The sequence below is a fragment of the Salmo salar genome, chromosome ssa06 (assembly GCF_905237065.1).
Source record: "Salmo salar chromosome ssa06, Ssal_v3.1, whole genome shotgun sequence".
Lineage (NCBI taxonomy): Eukaryota > Metazoa > Chordata > Actinopteri > Salmoniformes > Salmonidae > Salmo > Salmo salar.
In genome coordinates this window covers 66,193,364-66,209,086 of record NC_059447.1, presented here as the reverse complement: position 1 = coordinate 66,209,086, position 15,723 = coordinate 66,193,364, and the positions used below count along the sequence as shown (strand labels likewise).

At 43.0% G+C, this 15,723-nt stretch overlaps 1 protein-coding gene across 1 annotated transcript in view; it reads right to left on the bottom strand.

The window, feature by feature from the left end:
* Nucleotides 1–412: 412 nt before the first annotated feature.
* Nucleotides 413–15,723, bottom strand: part of LOC106607863 (ENAH actin regulator) — a 79,514-nt gene continuing 64,203 nt past the window's right edge. The window contains 9 exon segments of the mRNA XM_045720888.1: nt 413–3,293; nt 3,659–3,716; nt 4,162–4,246; nt 12,553–12,619; nt 12,889–12,943; nt 13,251–13,299; nt 13,520–13,677; nt 13,925–14,055; nt 14,058–14,240. Of these exon segments, the coding sequence (XP_045576844.1) occupies nt 3,256–3,293; nt 3,659–3,716; nt 4,162–4,246; nt 12,553–12,619; nt 12,889–12,943; nt 13,251–13,299; nt 13,520–13,677; nt 13,925–14,055; nt 14,058–14,240 (824 nt within the window). The 3' untranslated portion in view covers nt 413–3,255.

Genomic DNA, 15,723 nt, shown 5'->3' with positions numbered 1-15,723 from the left:
TATACAGTAATGACCTCTTTATACCAACATCTGCAAAGTATTCAGCACTGAAACGAAGAGTAAAACAAGGCTTATAATAACCATGTGACAAGACGAGTCCAAGGTGCTCACTGAAGCTCAAATTCAGTATTTCTGCTGAATCATCGTTATCAAGCTTTTTAATATTTGATGAATGCCCTGCATATAAAACAGGTATGCTCTCCCACACATTCTCGTTGGTGCAGATCTAAACAGGTTATTTTCAAAGTCCGTGAAGAACTCTGAGAGAAACTGCTGATGCAGCACAAGTCTTTAGATCAGTCTCAGAGATCCTGTGCATCCTATTCTGTCCCACAGGAGAGAAATATCCAGATGAAAAAATTGTAGGAATTAGTTATTGAAACAATGTTAATTTAACACCACACAATTGAAATGTACTTTTTGATCATGTATTGCAATTTTTTATTTTACTCGCTCAAACAAAACAATGTTAGCATGTAAGAAAATTGTAATTAACATGAGAATGGTATGGTACAATTTGAATAAAATAAAAAATAAAGGAAACTGATAAATTCATTTCAGAGACATTTAGTTTAATTTCTCCCGCATATTTTTTATTATGTCCACCAGCTTCAGTTCCCTCAGTAGACGGCAAAATCTGAGTTTGAGGACAAAAATCAACAATTTGATATTAACTGATTTCAATTTAGAGGATATATTTATTTTCAGATTTCCAAGCGCCAAGAACCTAAACCGCTCTGCAACATACAAATGGCATGAGGAAAATACACCATGTCTGTACTTTGAAACAGATATTATTCTCCCTTTAAAATAACTATACCAAGATGCAAAAAAAAATAAAGATTTTGACAGTTCCTAGTGTTATTACTGGTCTTTAAATCTTTTACATATTAAATGCAAATTCAGAACAAGGCACAAACCATGAAGATTACAAACAGAATTATCCGTAGATACGAATGATCCTTGATCAGAACATTTCACTACTCAATCCAAAGAAATCGATATATAGATATGTATCCTTCTCTTGACAATGATAAAACAAAAGGCGACTCAGTAGAGCGTGACGTGTGTAGGAGGAGATTGTAGCTGAAACCTTTGGTGCGATAGTCACACTATTGGCGATGGCTGCATCTTGTAAGCAGGTTCATCATAGTATCATGAATTGATGGGTTTATAAAGTGCAATCGATGCTGTAAACACTCGTGTGCAAACCTTCCTATGCTTTGATCCAGAGAGAATAAAATAAGTTGTGTTTGAGCAAAATACACACAAGGGGAGTGTTGTGAATAATGCTGACCACCACACCTCAGCTGTTGCCATGACATAACCCTGATCAAAGTCGATCCCCTTACCAGAAAGTCAAGAGAATAGAAGCAATAGAGTTTTACATTGAAGACAGTTCTTTCTTTCACACCAGTCTCAGGTTGACTTGGTTTCTCTCAGTTGATTGTACATCGAGATTATTAGGAACATGAACTCGGCACTGTACACAAAATGTTTTGTTTTGAAAAGGAAAGATTTTCAATAAAAAGTTGCTGCCATTCCTATGACCAAATGAGTCAAACAAGGTGGGCCATTATCAGGACTTAAAATTATAGGGGAGGAAATAAAGGCATTTAAAAAAAATAACAATAATCATTAAGCGCAAGTGAAACACTTAATGGCACAAGCATGTCCACGGATACATCATGCAGACAAACTTATTTCTGGGGTGTCCCTCATGTCCTTCTTCTTTACTATTTCTTTCAAATGTAGCAAAACAAATTAGAATATGGAATTTAGCTGCAATATCAATAAAAAGACACAGTAGCCTTGAATCCCAAAACAAAATACCACGAATTGAAAAAATAATGGCATGCCTCAGTAAATTAAGTACATAAATGGCTATAAACAGGGAGGGTCTGTTCATCCATCTCTTCTCTACCCATCTGTTTCACACAGTTAGAATCTATGGAGGAGATACTGTCACACAGTCACATCCTTAACAGGTGTTCAGAATGGAGTTAAAAGAACACAAACATTTAAAAGGAATAATGTGGGGGAAATTCAACCCAGATGCTACACTTATTGCTTATAAACCAATTGACAATCATTCAATTTCGTGGCAGCCTCACGACGCCCACCGTACAAAACCTTACATGCACCAAAAATCGTCCAGAAATTGCGAGGGAGAGGAAAAAAAGTTCAGCTCATAATAACAGTACAGAGATTTCAAATAGCTCCATCTCCAGATCTGGTCCTGGTGATTTTAGCATTATTAACCATCACTAATTGACAGAGGTTGTTTGGTAAAGAGCTGCAATGATTGACGTTTAGAAAGGCATACCCTTTGTGACTGTCTCATCAGCCTGCAACACACAGAAATGCAAAACAGTAGCTCGTTAGAGCAATCGTTTCTATAGAAAAAAAGAAGATAATGATATTCGGATACTAAGCCAAACAGACCGAGAGACAGACCATCATGTAAAGAGTTGATTAAGCTACTTGATATGGCCATAGTTTACATTAAAACAGACATGATTGAAAGACTTGTAGATATAGTTTTTTCTTCTTTTGTACATACTCAGGTTAAAATAGTATTTGAGGAAGACTAGCTTTACAGAGTCCTGCAGCAGTAGACAATACCAAGTCCATCAGTCAGTCCTTCATTCACACCCAGAGGCTCCCTCCTATGGCCCTATGGGGAACTGAGTCCTACTTCCCTTACCCTCCTGCCTCCAAACTTCACACTCACCCACTAAATGTGCCTTTTCACTATGAAATCACATGTGCACGCTAACTGTTCCAATTCTTAGTGTAAATGCTGTCTGTTTGATTTCTCACACTTCAATGGTTAATACAGTATACAGTTCAATATAGTTAGTTTTTTATTTGTTGATTTTCCTTGTTTTCTTTTGTTATCGACAAAGAGAGAAATCTTTGCATAATGACAGTCACTGCTCTTTTAAGACTGTGTCCTGTCCTCCAGGTGAGGCTGTGGGAAAATGGCAGGAACGGCCAGGCTTCACAAGATGGATACCAGCAGTGCTTCCATGCTACACGCCTCCCGCTCTCCCTCGTCCCCAGCTGTGTGTGACGCTGTTCTGCCGACAAAATGCTGTCTTCTGTATTAATACGGTTATTATTGTTATCATCGCCACCTTTTTAGACTTTTTTTGTTTTCCTTTTTCGGTTCTTTATAATATTGTCCTATCTGAAGTTGACCTGTCGCAGGTGTCCGGTAATGGATGTAATGCACAGGCAGGTGAGATCCTTCTACGCCGTGTTCGACTTTCCCAGCTCCTCCCTGATGGCTGTGGACAGACAAACAACATGTCAGTTATATGGTATTTTGTGTTGTCTTTGGTGTGATATGCAGTGGCGTGAATGGTGCAATGATAATTCTCTGATGACAAAGGTACAGTAGGCCTCAACTGAACGCAAGATGTTCCTGTGCTTAGAGGAACTTATTTCACGCCGTGTCACCTATTACACGGCAGAAGCCCTGGCCGTGACCCCACTCTCCGAGGGCGTCATATGGGGAGTTGGGATATGCAGAAAACACGTTTCCAATTCACACCTCACACTTGTACAGGTTACCCACTTGTACATGCAGTGAAACAGGAGAAATATAAAGCACCCTCTGTATGTGCATCAGGTTGCTCAAGCAGTCAGTTACCATCAATAAGTTCCTCTTTCAGCTTCGACAACTCCTTCCTCATCTCGTCCAGAATGTCCTGAAAATAAGGTTGGAAAGACAATTAGAGACAAAACACAGTGGAAAAACAAAGAATTTGTTTCAAACAGGCACTTTGGACATGTGAAATGGATTGAAACTTTCACCAAAGCAGAGGGACGGAACAGTGAATTTAGCATCAGTGAGAGATACTGCCCCAGAGAACTGAATGAGTGTTAGTCAGCCCATAGTGTTACCACTGTATTACTCTTCTGTCTCTGACTGAGGCTGCTGCTGTGGGCACAGATAGGGAGGGTATAAGGAGAATCTACACTTATCTAACAGGCTCATTCATAGGGGAGGAGGGAGGGATTGCCCCAGCTTGGGACACAGTCATTGGGCACACCCTCTCAGGGCTCTGTAGTATGCTGTGTAAAATACTACAGCTCCACTGTTCTGCCAGCAAACAGCAAGTCTGTCATTTTTTACTTGTGTCCTCTGAATACCTGTTTCAATCTGTCGTAGTCGAGACCTTCTGTTGGCACCCCGTTGGCACTTAGGGATCCAGTCGGTGTGGGTGTGGACTTCGGTCTGTAGACGAGATAAACAGAAAAAGTTACAGTGGTATACCTAAATTGGGGCTGTTGTCGAGGGGGAGTCCAGAAGTCACTATTGGAGGAAAACCAGACAGAAAAGTATCTACTGTGGCTGGGTCATTCTACATTCTGCATTTACTCATCACACTTCAATCACTTTAAAAAACAGTTACATTAGCATTTTTTTGCAACTACAACGTAAACAACTTGAAAGAAAGTGCAAATTCATTCAAATTGACAGTTTGATTTGAAAACACAGCAAGAAACATAGGAAGTTAAAATATTTAACACAGAGAAAATTGTCATCATACCCCAACATTCATTCTTTTAAATTCAGTATTGGGAAATTGATCTACAAATCTGGCAAGGTAGAGAATAATGTACAATAATGATTTTCATATCCATGTGTCAAAATTGATAACTACACTAGTTGAAAACAGCTGAGCGTATTTGACAGGGTACCTAACCCTTTGGCTGCCCACAATCAGTATAAAGCCCTTTCATGAACTTGATTTGTTAGTTTGAGTATCATTATGCTCTGAGCAAACTGAATCTATACTGAACAAAAGATCCTCTGGTCTGATGAAACCGAGATTGAACTCTTTGGCCTGAATGCCAATCGTCACGTCTGGAGGAAACCTGGCACCATCCCTATGGTGACGCGTGGTGGCAGCATCATGCTGTGGGGATGTTTTTCAGTGGCAGGGACTGGGAGACTAGTCAGGATCGAGGGAAAGACGAACGGAGCAAAGAGATCCTTGATGAAAACCTGCTCCAGAGTGCTTAGGACCTCCGACTGGGGCGAAGGTTCACCTTCCAACAGGACAACGACCCTAAGCACACAGCCAAGACAATGCAGGAGTGGCTTCGGGACAAGTCTCTGAATATCCATGAGTGAAACCGATCGAACATCTCTGGAGAGACCTTAAAATAGCCGTGCAGCGACTCTCCTCATTCAACCTGACAGAGCTTGAGAGGATCTGCAGAGAAGAATGGGAGAAACTCCCTCAAATACAGGTGTGCCAAGCTTGTAGGCTGTAATTGCTGCCAAAGGTGCTTCGACAAAGTACTGATTAAAGGGTCTGAATACTTATGTAAATGTGATATTTAATTTTTTTATTTATACATTATGGGGTATTGTGTGTAGATTGATGAGGAAAACCCCCCAAATGTAATCGATTTTAGAATAAGGCTGTAACGTAACAAAATGTGGAAAGTCAAGGGGTCTGAATACTTTCCGAATGCACTGTAAATTACGCAACATGCAACAATTTCAAAGATTTTACTGAGTTACAGTTCATATAAGGAAATCAGTCAATTGAAATTGATTCATTAGGCCTAATCTATGGATTTCACATGACTAGGAATACAGATACACATCTGTTGGTCACAGATACCTTAAAAAACTACTCAGTATCTGCTGTGACCACCATTTGCCTCATGCAGCGTGACAACTCCTTTGTATAGATTTAATCAGGCTGTTGATTGTGGCATGTGGAATGTTGTCCCACTCCTGGCTGTGTGAAGTTGCTGGATATTGGCAGGACGTGGAACACGCTGTCTTACACGTCGATCCAGAGCATCCCAAACATGCTCAATGGGTGACATGTCTGGTGAGTATGCAGGTCATGGAAGAACTGGGACATTTTCAGCATCTAGGAATTGTGTACAGATCCTTGTGACATGGGGCCATGCATTATCATGCTGAAACATGAGGTGATGGCGGCGGATGAATGGCACGACAATGGGCCTCAGGATCTCATCACGGTATCTCTGTGCATTCAAATTGCAGCTGATGAAATGCAATTGTGTTTGTTATCCGTAGCTTATGCTTGCCCATACCATAACCCTACCACCACGGGGCACTCTGTTCACAACATTGAACAGAGTGCAACCGCTCGCCCACACAACGCCATACACGTGGTCTGCGGTTGTGAGGCCGGCTGGACGTATTGTAAAATTCTCAAAACTTGAAACATAGTTGAAGTCAAAAGTTTACATACACCTTAGCCAAATACATTTAAACTCAGTTTTTCAGCATTCCTGACGTTTAATCCTAGTAAAAATCCCTGTCTTAGGTCCGTTAGGATCCCCACTTTATTTTAAGAATGTGAAATGTCAGAATAATAGTAGAGAGAATGATTTATTTAAGCTTTTATTTCTTTCATCACATTTCCAGTGGGTCAGAAGTTTACATACAATCAATTAGTATTTAGTAGCATTGCCTTTAAATTGTTTAACTTGGGTCAAACGTTTTGGGTAGCCTTCCACAAGCTTCCCACAATAAGTTGGGTGAATTTTGGCCCAATCCTCCTGACAAGAGCTGGTGTAACTGAGTCAGGTTTGTAGGCCTCCTTGCTCGCACATACTTTTTCAGTTCTGCCCACACATTTTCTATAGGATTGAGGTCAGGGCTTTGTGATGGCCACTCCAATACCTTGACTTTGTTGTCCTTAAGCCATTTTGCCTCAACTTTGGATGTATGCTTGGGGTCATTGTCCATTTGGAAGACCCATTTGCGACCAAGCTTTAACTTCCTGACTGATGTCTTCAGATGTTGCTTCAATATATCCACATAATTTTGCTTCCTCATGATGCCATCTACAGTGAGGGAAAAAAGTATTTGATCCCCTGCTGATTTTGTACGTTTGCCCACTGACAAAGAAATTATTTTAATGGTAGGTTTAATGCGCAGTCACAGCCCGATGCGCTCGGTGCAAGCTCCTCACCGTTGTCGTGCTAAGGTTGGCACTCAGCCAGCAAGGACTATGCCTGCTCAGCATTCCTGCCCTCCAGTGCGCCTCCATAGCCCAGTACGTCCTGTGCCTGCTCCTCGCACTCTCCCTCCAGTGCGCCTCCATAGCCCAGTACGTCCTGTGCCTGCTCCTCGCACTCTCCCTCCAGTGCGCCTCCATAGCCCAGTACGGCCGGTGCCTGCTCTGAGCACCCGGTCCTCAGTGCGTCTCTCCAGTCCAGTGAGACCTGTTCCAGCTCCACGAGTAAAGCCTCCAGTGATAATCTATAGTCCGAAGCCTGTAGAGATGATCCATGGCACGGAGCCTTTAGTGATGATCCATGGCCCGGAGCCTGTAGGGATGTTCCATGGCACAAAGCCTCCAGAGGTAATCCATGGCCCGGAGCCTGTAGGGATAATCCATGGCAAGAAACCTGGAGGGATTATTCATGGTCCGGAGCCTGTAGGGATAATCCATGGCAAGAAGCCTGTAGGGATAATCCATGGCACGAAGCCTCCAGTGATGATCCATGGCACGGAACCTGCATCGATGATCCATGGCACGGAGCCTGCAGCGACGCTCCTCAGTCCGGAGCCTCCAGCGACGCTCCTCAGTCCGGAGCCTCCAGCGACGCTCCCCAGTCCGGAGCCTCCAGCGACGCTCCCCAGTCCGGAGCCTCCAGCGACGCTCCCCAGTCCGGAGCCTCCAGCGACGCTCCCCAGTCCGGAGCCTCCAGCGACGCTCCCCAGTCCGGAGCCTCCAGCGGCGGTCCCCAGTCCGGAGCCTCCAGCGGCGGTCCCCAGTCCGGAGCCTCCAGCGGCGGTCCCCAGTCCGGAGCCTCCAGCGGCGGTCCCCAGTCCGGAGCCTCCAGCGGCGGTCCCCAGCCCGGAGTCTTCAGCGGCGGTCCGCAGCCCGGAGTCTTCAGCGGCGGTCCGCAGCCCGGAGTCTTCAGCGGCGGTCCGCAGCCCGGAGTCTTCAGCGGCGGTCCGCAGCCCGGAGTCTTCAGCGGCGGTCCGCAGCCCGGAGTCTTCAGCGGCGGTGATGATCCACGGTCTGGTTCCTCCGGACACACAGAAGCCTCCCCCTTTTCCTCCAAACAAAACGATGATCATTATGGCCAAACAGTTCTATTTTTGTTTCATCAGTACTTTTTGGAGAAATGTCCTCTGGTCTATCTTTGTCCCCATGTGCAGTTGCAAACCGTAGTCTGGCTTTTTTAATGGCGGTTTTGGAGCAGCGGCTTCTTCTTTGCTGAGCGGCTTTTCAGGTTTTGTCGATATAGGACTCGTTTTACTGTGGATATAGATACTTTTGTGCCTGTTTCCTCCAGCATCTTCACACGGTTCTTTGCTGTTGTTCTGGGATTGATTTGCACTTTTCGCACCAAAGTACATTCATCTCTAGGAGACAGAACTCGTCTCCTTCCTGAACGGTATGATGGCTGCATGGTCCCATGGTGTTTATACTTGTTTACTATTGTTTGTATAGATGAACGTGGTACCTTCAGGCGTTTGGAAATTGCTCCCAAGGATGAACCAGAATTGTGGAGGTCTACCATTTTCTTCTGAGGTCTTGGCTGATTTCTTTTCATTTTCCCATGATGTCAAGCAAAGAGGCACTGAGATTGAAGGCAGGCCTTGAAATACATCCACAGGTACACCTCCAATTGACTCAAATTATGTCAATTAGCCTGTCAGAAGCTTCTAAAGCCATGACATCATTTTCTGGAATTTTCCAAGCTGTTTAAAGGCACAGTCAACTTAGTGTATGTAAACTTCTGACCCACTGGAATTGTGATACAGTGAATTATAAGTGAAATTATCTGTCTAAACAATTGTTGTAAAAATTACTTGTGTCATGCACAAAGTAGATGTCCTAACCAACTTGCCAAAACTATAGTTTGTTAACAAGAAATTTGTGGAGTGGTTGAGAAACAGGTTTTAATGACTCCAACCTACGTGTATGTCACGCTCTGACCTAGGAGAGCTGTGTTTTCTCTGTTTAGTTAGGTCAGGGTGTGATAGGTGGGTGGGCATTCTATGTTTTGTTTTCTATGTTTTGGCCGTATGGTTTCCAATCAGAGGCAGCTGTCTATCGTTGTCTCTGATTGGAAGCCATACTTAGGCAGCCTGTTTTTCCCTCTGTTTTCGTGGGTAGTTGTATTCTGTTTTGTTCATATACCTGACAGAACTGTTGACTGTCGTTTTGTTTTCTTTGTTTAAGAGTTCATTAAAAGTAAAGATGAGCACTCAACACGCTGCGCATTGGTCCCCTTTATACGACGCCCGTTACAGTGCATGTAAACTTCCGACTTCAACTGTATGTGGCATTGTGTTGTGTGATAAAACCTCACATTTTAGAATGGCCTTTTACAAAGTATAAAATCCTCCCTAACAGGGATGCCAAAAATGTGTGCGCAAAATTTGAGAGAAATATGCTTTTTTAATTTTATTTCAGCTCATGAAACATGGGAACAACACTTTACATTGCCTTTATGTTTTTGTTCAGTGTAGATTTAGGCAAAGTGAACCAGTAAATGAACTGGAAAACGGTCCTATAACTGGAATCACTAGTAGAATAGCTTAATGCCTTAGGTAAAGCCAGCCCAAAGCAAACATGTTACACACACACCAGCCATATGAGTTCACACAGCTAACATTGGGTAGTTCAGCCCAATTCAAACACAATCAAGTTGACTTTGTGTGTCAGAGTTCAGAAAAAGGCAGCTATAGTTAGAGCATGCACAAACAATGCAGCAGCCACACACAGCCATGCATCTCCGTTACTGGATCAGCTGTGACAGGAAACCATTGCCAACAAGAAAATCACCATGGGCTACAACTGAAATTATTAAAGAAAATGACACACTTTCTGAGTGTGAAACCGATGAGGAAATTAATTCTGTGAACAGCCAACAGCTTGCCAGGGAGAAAGTAGAAGCCAAGAGAGTAGGAAAGGTGTAACATTAGGTTACAAGAATGTTAGCTTGTTACGATTCCCAACAGCTGTCTTTCTGTAGTGTATGTGTTTGTGTCTGTTGTAGTGGTCTGGTCCTCTGGCCTCCTCTATAGGTCAGATATGAATACCAGTTTATGGAGGAGGAATTATCTACGCCCATCTGCAAATGCAGGGCTGTGTGGCCTTATCTATGGGGTTCTTCTGAGACAGTTGGCACAGATGTGAATATTCTCAGCACTGGGAGGGGTCTCCTCTATCTTGCTCACTATACAGTAGCACACAGCCACAGAGTCAGTGTTGAGTATGTGTGTATACTAAAGCAAAGCAACTGGAAGAGGTTACATGAATTCATAGATACTTAGATTGGTTTTTCATGTATAAACAATAAACCATTTTTATACCTAGTGTTCATTAGCAATCAGGTGATAACTTTGTTGGCAAAATGAATATATGGGAAATACAGGTTTAGCTATAGCTAGCAGGGAATCTGGAAAAACAACAGCTATTGATGATACATTGATTTGTTTTCAGTTAACTTTACATTGATAAAGCATTAGAATTTTCTAAGGATCCGGTAATTGTCTTTTCCTGCTAATATGCAACACCGGCCTCTTTAATAAGGAAGTTCTAAATAACATCTAAAAAAATATCATACATTCTCAGAGGATGAATACAAAAAAGGACTTCTGGGGAGGGCAGCCTGCATTCTGTTTTGCACATACTGGAAGTGTATTTCCAGAACACTTTCTCGTCAACAAACCCTCATTTAAATCCCTGCAATTAAACCTGGAATTGTAGGCTTTGATTGACACATCCCAGGAGTCATGACGTTGGCCTCTTTGAGTACAGGGAGGACAGTTGACCCCCTCCCCCCCTTTGCACCATCCCCCAACCTACCTTCCCCCACCCAGTCCCTGTGTGAAGGAGTGGTAAAATTCCAGGAGAGTCTCTGGCCACATGGCCCATAGAGAGACACAGGAAATTCTTCCAACTCACAGAATTGGGGAGCCAAGCGACATTTGTGTTCTGGAGAAGGTATGGAAGATTGGTGAAGAATCCAGCTACGAACTGGTCCGCTTGGTACAATTTTGTGATACTCAGAAGAGACAATATAGCCATATTACCATAAAACTGTTTATATAATAGCCTCAGCGATGGGACTTGCATCCACATGGTTGTATAAAATGTATTAATAAGGATAAAGCTATTTGTAATACATTGAGATGCTATGTACTGATGTTAATGTGATAGAATTATATTTCTGTACCAAGCTTAACTCAGTCATCGGCACGCCCCCAGGGACACAGACAGGACCAGGCGTCATGTGACATGTTCACTATAAAACTATACTCTGATCTACTTTCTTCAGACCCGGCCTCCACTCCATTGCGAGTTGGCCAATAGGTTTGACCATCCAAGTACTCTACTGAAAGTGAACTATACCACGTGGTTAACTTTTAGACTATCGATACCGACAGAATAAGAACAAGTCTTTGATATTAATTATTAGTCTGCAGCTAAGTAAATTATATCATTGAACGCGACGACCAACAAAACAACCATTCTATAACGACATTAATGAATGTCGCTTTGAAAGATCCATTCTAACCGAGAGAGAGAGAGAGAGAGAGAGAGAACGCGGACAAAACTCTCCAACAGAACGACGCTCCAACAAGGATCCCGACGACACACTGAGCGTAAATATATATTGATTGCAATTGTTCCCGAATGAGTGAGCGTTCAATTGTCAATTGTTAATATTAATGAACTCTGTGTACCTCCTCAGCTGAACATTTTATGACCCATTGTCTAACAGACCAGCCATGCCTGTTTTAGCCCACTAGGGCACATTACTCTACCAATTCTTTGTGATGATAATTACTGTTTGTATACTTTCTGTGAATTAATTAGTTTAATAAATAAATGATTTTAAGACAATTGATGTATGGATGACTCTTAGTAAAGACTGGGTTCGTGCAGATACAACAATTTACGACGTTTGGAATGAGACTGGACGCGAGGTAAAATACACCATTTAAACCAGAAGATAATCGGCCTATACTATAATAGAATATAATATATAATGTTATAATATAGGAAAGTTATATTAGGAAAATTATAACTTTGTAATCTGAATATTTTCCTTGGTGCCCCGATCTCCTAGTTAATTACAATTAAACGATGAATCAGTTTGATCGCGTGATAATAATTACAGGGAGTTAATTGATAAACATGTCTTCAGTTTAATGGTACCCCAAAGACACGACACAGGAACACTCACTGCTACGGACAGCCTAGCTAGCGGTAGCCTAGCGGTAAGCAGCAGCCCCATGCCTTAGTCATGTTAATAACCAGTCATAAACCAGCAAGCCCAGGGGTCGGACCCCAGCAGTGTGACATGCTATGCTCTGTGCTCCTTTTTTAGTCACGTGATGATGAGCGGCAATGCTGAGGCACTCAGTGATTCAGATAGGTAGTGGATATTTACCTAGTCGTGTTTGACCCAGTAATGGATTTAGACTCAGCGACTATGTAATATAGACATTTGCACATGAAAGCACAGGATTGAAAGCTACGCCCATTTATGGGATGGAATGCTGGTATTTACCTTCCAATGACCGGGGATTTGCTACCATTCATAGTGTTAGTCCTCTCCCAAGGTTTTCTGGGCATGTCTGAGGAGAAAACAAAAAAACATTGGATATATTACACTGATAGAACTGAACCACTATCAGGAGACAAAAAAAAATACAAACAAACCACAGACTGAAAAATATTAGCAAACCTACAGACACAAATAGATCTGTCCAACTACATTAACTGCTGGCTAATACTAACTAGGATCTTGGTGATCTGATTGTGGAAGGTGCATGTTGCTGTTCTGGTCCTTCATATATCTCTGACCACTACAGTCCTGTATTGTATACTAGTATACTATACTCACCAGGTGTACTACAAGCTGACACTTTGGGAGTTGTGTTGCCCTCGCTGCTCTCATCCTATTGGAGAGAAGCACAGGGCATTCAAAGGTCAGAATTTCTAGGTCAGGCAGCTTCAGATAAACAGGTGCGAATATATGACCTGTTTTTAAGTAAATAATCCACTGAAGGAGAGCCATTGATCCTCTTTAATGTCACTAATGACCATCAAAGAGAACCATATGAAGCCCCAAAGACATCCCGAAGAGGGAAAACAAACACCAGGGTACTGAATTATAGATGGGTAAATTACAAGTCACATAATACGTTGCATGGATTAACTGTGTGTGCATTAATAGTGTTTAACATGTCAGTCAGTCATACTCACAGCTCGCTGCTCTGGCTCAGGCGATGATCCCTTCTCTGCAATTCTTCTCCTGAAAAACAATACAGAATATTAGATATATTCCCAACCTCATAACAGGTTATACTGTATGCCTAAGCAATAATAATCTAACTTCTATAATAATCTAACCCGACAGCTACATGGTCTGCAATGATATGGCACTCATGGAATTCACAGATTTATTGTGACATTTCCTCCCCCATCCTCAATATTGTCCTCTCATGTTGTAGATGGGGATGTAATGTAGTCACCTCCTGGCCAGTAGGGCGCTCATCTCCTCCATCAGGCCCCCTCCTCCAGGTGCACCTCCCAGAGGGCCGTTCCCTCCGGGTTTGGCCCCTGCAGAGCCAGCCAAACCCCCAGCCATGGCTGCAGCCAGAGCAGCTGCGGCATCACCACCGCTATCACTCTGAGGGGACAGAGAGAAGGACATGACAGTGTTGTAGTGGCAGGCCATGTTACAGAGGCACATAACTGGAGGTCAGGTATGGTGGAGTACAGTATATGGAGGAGTGAAGCATAGTTTGGCTACATGATTACTGTGACTGGTGTTGGATAAGCCCTCTATCCTGGGATGAGGATATGGGATGTGACAAACAGTTTGTGTCTGTGCAAGTGTAGAGATGTTTGTGTTTCTGTGTGTGTTAGCCTCTCACCCTTGGCACTTTACGCAGCTTGGCTCCAGCGAGGGCCGCAGCCAGCCCGGACAGGGGGCGGTCCTCGGACGGGGAGAAGAGGCCAGGTGGCAGGGGAGGGGCTGGGGGAGGGGGAGGGTGGGCCTGGCCACCGGGGGAGGTGGCGGTCCGGGTGGGGAAGGAGGCCCGCCGCTGGTAGGAGTGAGTGTGGGGGGTAAGGGGGAGGGGGGGAGGGCCTGGTGGGGCTGGGGGGCAGCGGCCGTGGGGATCACAGTGGAGCCGGGAGGGAGGGGGGGAGGGGGAGGAGGGGTGGGCGGCACCAGAGTCAACGCTGTGTCTGTTTGGGTGTGGGGGGGAGAAGAGTAAATGGTCATTATCAAACTTTGGGACTCACAGAAAGAGCAGAGTCAGGAGTTCTCTCCTGTTTAGTGTTCTCCTCACACACAAAACTCAGGCTTCCTAAAGTACCCATACTATACTCACATTATCAGGCTTGACCATTTATTGGTAAACTTCATACACGGTATGAACATGCTACATCCACGTGTTGTTTGTCATACAACATGCACATTAGTGAGTTATGGCCTAAATGTATCCATTTGATGGAAGCAAATGGAGACATCCCACACAAACAAGGCAGAAAATGTACACACAAACACAGACGCACAGTGAAAATGCATTGGACACAGGACCTCTAGCGGTCTAAGTTAGGACAATATCTGCATAAGAGTAGCCCTAAACCACTGAACCACATAGAGAAGTATTAACTCTAATAATTAGCTTGTAGAAAATCATTATGATTCCTCAACACAGACAGATGATTGGATCAATAAGCCATAATGGAATGTGCCCATATTGAGCTCCTGTCAATGAGGTTCAGTCCAAGTGGGGGAAATAGTCAGACTGAATCTACATATAAACGCTACTAAAGAGTTACTCAAGGGTGAGTTTTAATACATAAAAATATGCCACTTTATCAACCAAAAAATATATTGTATCATTAATGCTAACGCAGTATTAGAATTATGTGAATCGGAAAATTTTAAACTGCAAAGGTTTTCAGAAAGATTTAGAATAACTACTATTGAATGAAATGTTATTTCCAATAAAGTTGGTAAGGTAATCAGATCAATGTGAGGGCAGGTTTAGGGAGAATAATAAATAGCTTGTCCTCATTTCACATGCAAATTGGTAAATAGAGGAACGCTCTATCAGTATACACAGACAGTGGTGGCTTGGATAATAAATGAATGATATCAAATGCAGATGTGATTTATCTGATAATAATTCTATTCAGCAGAGGGAGAAATGATCATTTATATATTATTGATTCCAGCCACTACTCGTACCCTGGATAACTTGTGACTGTAAAGACTGCCACTGAGTTTGGCCAATTAAGTCATTTCATCATCGAAATATAACCAACATTTCTGTTCATTTCTCAGCATTAGCGACCCTCCCCATCCCCTGAAACGTACAGTAGCATCATCACAACAAACCTAATCAAGTGAACAAGGATGGAGCAGAAATAAAAGCGCTGTTCAGACGAGTCAACTCTCCACCCGTCAGTCCCTTACTGTTCGTAACACGTATACAATCCTACTGTCACCAGACCCAGTAGGCTTGATTAACACTGACATGACAAGTGAGGTTGAAAAGTCATGGTAAAATAAGGTCATCACAAATTGCTGAAAAATAATCATTTGAGGTGAGAAAATAAACAAGCAAAAGAGAAACAATGAGACAATGATCCTTCCAGACTGGAGTGATCGCTAGATGGATCAGAACCCCGTCTGTAAGAGGGCAAACAAACATACACG